General features: G+C 37.7%; 1 protein-coding gene across 1 annotated transcript; it reads left to right on the plus strand.

Annotated features, from left to right (window-relative positions):
* On the plus strand, positions 104-1,498 carry LOC109722581 (probable myosin-binding protein 6). The gene is made up of 2 exons (XM_020250676.1): positions 104-167; positions 250-1,498. The coding sequence occupies exons 1-2, from the start codon at positions 104-106 to the stop codon at positions 1,017-1,019; spliced, it is 834 nt and encodes a 277-aa protein (XP_020106265.1). The 3' UTR covers positions 1,020-1,498.

Genomic DNA, 3,889 nt, shown 5'->3' on the forward strand with positions numbered 1-3,889 from the left:
CAAGTTAGAGACCTGGGGGTCTGGTTCTTGCATATCGCCCTACTAACGCCGCCTCGCCCGCTGAGGCTGAGGCTAAGGCTGAGGCTGTGGCATAATAATAATAATGATATTAATAATAACACTTCTTAATTCTCCCATTCCCGTCCCCCTTTCATTTGCAGATCTCGGTTAGTTAGTGCATATATATGTGTGTATATATATATATCTATATATTACGTTATACAGTTGTTAGGGATACTTTCCTTATAGATGAAGGAGAAATAGATGATTTGGCGATTGAGGAATTGAAGCGGGCGATCGAAGAAGAGAGGGCGGCGCGCGCGGCGCTGAGCCGCGAGCTGGAGAAGGAGCGCAGCGCGGCCGCCAGCGCGGCGGACGAGGCGATGGCGATGATGCTGCGCCTCCAGGAGGAGAAGGCGGCCGCGGAGATCGAGGCCAGGCAGTACCGGCGGGTGGTCGAGGAGAAGTCCGCGTACGACGCGGAGGAGATGCAGACGCTGAAGGAGATCATCGTGCGCCGGGAGAGGGAGAAGCTCGTCCTCGAGACGCAGCTCGAAGACTGTCAGCAGCAGATGTTTCTGATGATCAATAACAACAATGACACCGGCGGCGGTGATATAAACTTGGATCCGATCGATCAAGACCACGGTGCGACAGATAAGGAGAAGGAGAAGGAGAAGGAGGTTGCTGCAATTGACGGGCGCGTTTACGACGTGCATGTCGTCGATGATGATCAGAATGCCGAACATCTGAAACCATGTCGTACAGGATCCGGACCGTCTGAAGCGGCGACGGCCGAACAATCATATGATATTTCGAGCTCCGTATCGGTCGGCGATGCGGAGAGATTGGTGCTCGACAGAGAAGTCGCGCAATTGAGGAGAAGGCTAGAGGCCATACAACAGGGAAGAGAGAGGCTGCGCTTCCCGTTAGACCGAACGGAGAAGGAGACACTTCGCCTGCAGATCTTGAAGGAAATTTCGTACCAACTCGACGAAATCAAGAAGTCGACAGAGTGAGTATGGCTGGAGAAGCCATACTCCACACTCGGAAGATTAGCTCGAGAAGATTACAGTTGTTGTTTCAACCAAAGCCAAAACCAGTCTCTCGCGCTCTATCTCTCTATTGTTATGGTGAAAAACTTTGGCAGCATTTTGCTAGTAGAGTTTTTGGATAATAGTAGGTAATTGTTTTGTTCTATGTAGTGTTCGAGTTGGCGCAGCATCTGGTAAAGATCTGATGCTCTCTCTTGTGATGAGCTCTGATGTTCATTGCTCCCTTGTGTTTTTCATGGGAAAACTCTGTATATTTTGCTTTCCGAGATTCAGATTCTCACTGTGCATATGTAAAAACTATTGCGGAACCAGTTCATGTACATCACAGAATTTAAGATCCAGTGCGAAGTGATTGCATAGATAATGCTCAGAGACTCGCACGCGAATGCAGCTAAAGTTTTATTAAAGTTTCGTCGAAAGGATTAAGCTCCAGTTTAGAACCCCATTGATGTGTCTTTATGGTACTGTTTCTTTGTTTTCATGTAACTGTTTCAAGTTATTTAGATGTATGTTTAAGATGTTTGGATGTTTTTGTGCAAATCAGTTTGGTTTTGAAGTCCTGTTTTGGGTGCTGCTCCATTTTCTTTTGGGGGTGCCAAACAATTCAGAAATTGTGCAAACAAGTGCAGTGCAGTACAGTACAGAACTCGTGCATCAGTATGCAACATTGCATCCAATGTCACTCACATGCGCTTGAATCTATTGCTATCTAGTTAGTAAGAAAGCATAAAACTTGCGTAAATTTATAGACCATTTTGATTTGACTATCTAACTTTTTAAAATTTTGATATTAGCATCCAATTTTTTAGTTTGTTTTATTAAATCATTTGATGGCTTTTCTGATGCAAAATTTTAAGTTAATTGCTTATTTTACTAAATAGATAGTTGCATGAAATGCATAAAATATGCTAATTGAATCTACAGAGATAAGCAATCCATTCATATTTTAAAGTTAGCAACTAATTAAACAACCCACCCAGTTATAGAACATCTAAATTTTATTAAAAATATTAAATTAATGTGTTTGATTCGGTAATCATATTTCCGTAATCCTTCCCATCATACAAACAATTTAAAAGCTATTAATCAGATTAAATTCAATAAAATACATAATAAAAAAATTAAATTTGAATTTTAACTTAAATTATGAATTTAATTGCGAATTCAAATTCAAGTTCAAGTTCAAGTTTAAATTTTAATCATAACTTACATTTGATGTTTGGATTAAATTCACATTTTATAAAAATTTAACTTTTGGGTTATAATTTGAGCTTTTAGTTTCAAATTGAATGTAATTTTGAATTTTTATTTAAAACTTAAATTCAAGTTGTTTTTTTCAATCTATGTTTGACTTAAGTCGGAATTTTAAAGTTGCATTAAAAATTTTATTTTTTACGTTCTGATTAAATTCTAATCATGAATATAATTGTGTTGTAAACTTATCAATTAAATTTAATACTTAAATTTTTATTTATAATTTACAAAGTTAAGTTTTGAATTATGAATTTTTATATCAAAATTTGAATTTGTTTATTTTTTTTATTTTTAAATTTGAATTAAATTTGTAGAAGACCTAAAATTTTACATAGGAAAGGGTACATGGGGTAACATAGTAATTTTGAGAGTAAACAAGATTACTCATAGTTCAGTAATATAAGATACCCACACCCTCTAGATAGTCAGATTAATCATTTTGCTATCAGATTACTTTGGTAATGCAGCATTATCTTAAAAATATTTCAAACAAATGTGGAAATTTTGCATTCTCATATTTCCAGCAAGAAAATGTGAATCAAATGCCTCCTATAAGGGTCTAGAAAGTGGAGTAGATTTTGAGCTTATTACTTAGTCTAGAAAGTGGAGTTGATTTTGGGCTTCTCTTTTTGAAGTTACTTAGGATTCGTTTGGGATTGTAAGGAGATTGTATTACATGCAGTAAGAAAATACGACAAGAAAAATTGTATGTTTGTTTTCGTACATAATATTGCGTTCGGCATATCGCGATGAGTCAGTTATAATATATTTCTGTTATCCTACCAAAAAACGTAAAAGCATATCCCTGTATCATTTTATCCAAACTCTGTTTTATCTAATAACGTTAGATATATCTCAATACCAAACAAAACCTTAGAAACATTGGAGTAGACTTTGGGCTTCTCTTTCTAAAGTTACTTAAAAATAAATGGACAAAGCATGTGAGCCTGATATACTCTTGAAAAGTGATTGTCCTTTTTGGGGATAAGCCGGTAAAACTCTAGAACAGCTGGCTCGCACTCCCTCCTAAAAACAAGCTTATTTCTAAAAAAAAATAAATTTAATTAAATTTTAAATCTAATTTTAATTATTGTATTGACTCATTTTAATTCGCATCAACCAAGGAATTGCCTTGGTGACCTACCCCTCGCACATTAACCAGAATTTGCGTCCAGCAGGCGCAAATTCAGTCACGGCACAAGCGCACACAGTATGTAATCTTTCACCAGTCATCACATTAGCTGGTTTCTGTTTAACTTGAGAGCCTCCCTAACATTGGTTTCATGGAATTGGCATGTTATCATGCACATCTCAAATAGGAGCCTGAACACACCTAAAAAGACTAATGAGATTTGAGAGGTCGAAACAAAAAAAAAAAAGCGTAGTTCTCAGCACGAAGCATCCTAAGCTACTACTGCGGTGGTCGACATTTCTCGACATATGACGCGCGCGCCACAGAACGCAGCACACTGCTAAACTTGCCCATGAGAGCACATGCCAAAAAGACCTCCAGAATTGGGGCAATAACAGGCTTTTTATGAGAATTGGCTAAGTCCACAATCAAGAAAAGAACCACACAA

Source organism: Ananas comosus, linkage group 16 (genome assembly GCF_001540865.1).
Source record: "Ananas comosus cultivar F153 linkage group 16, ASM154086v1, whole genome shotgun sequence".
NCBI lineage: Eukaryota > Viridiplantae > Streptophyta > Magnoliopsida > Poales > Bromeliaceae > Ananas > Ananas comosus.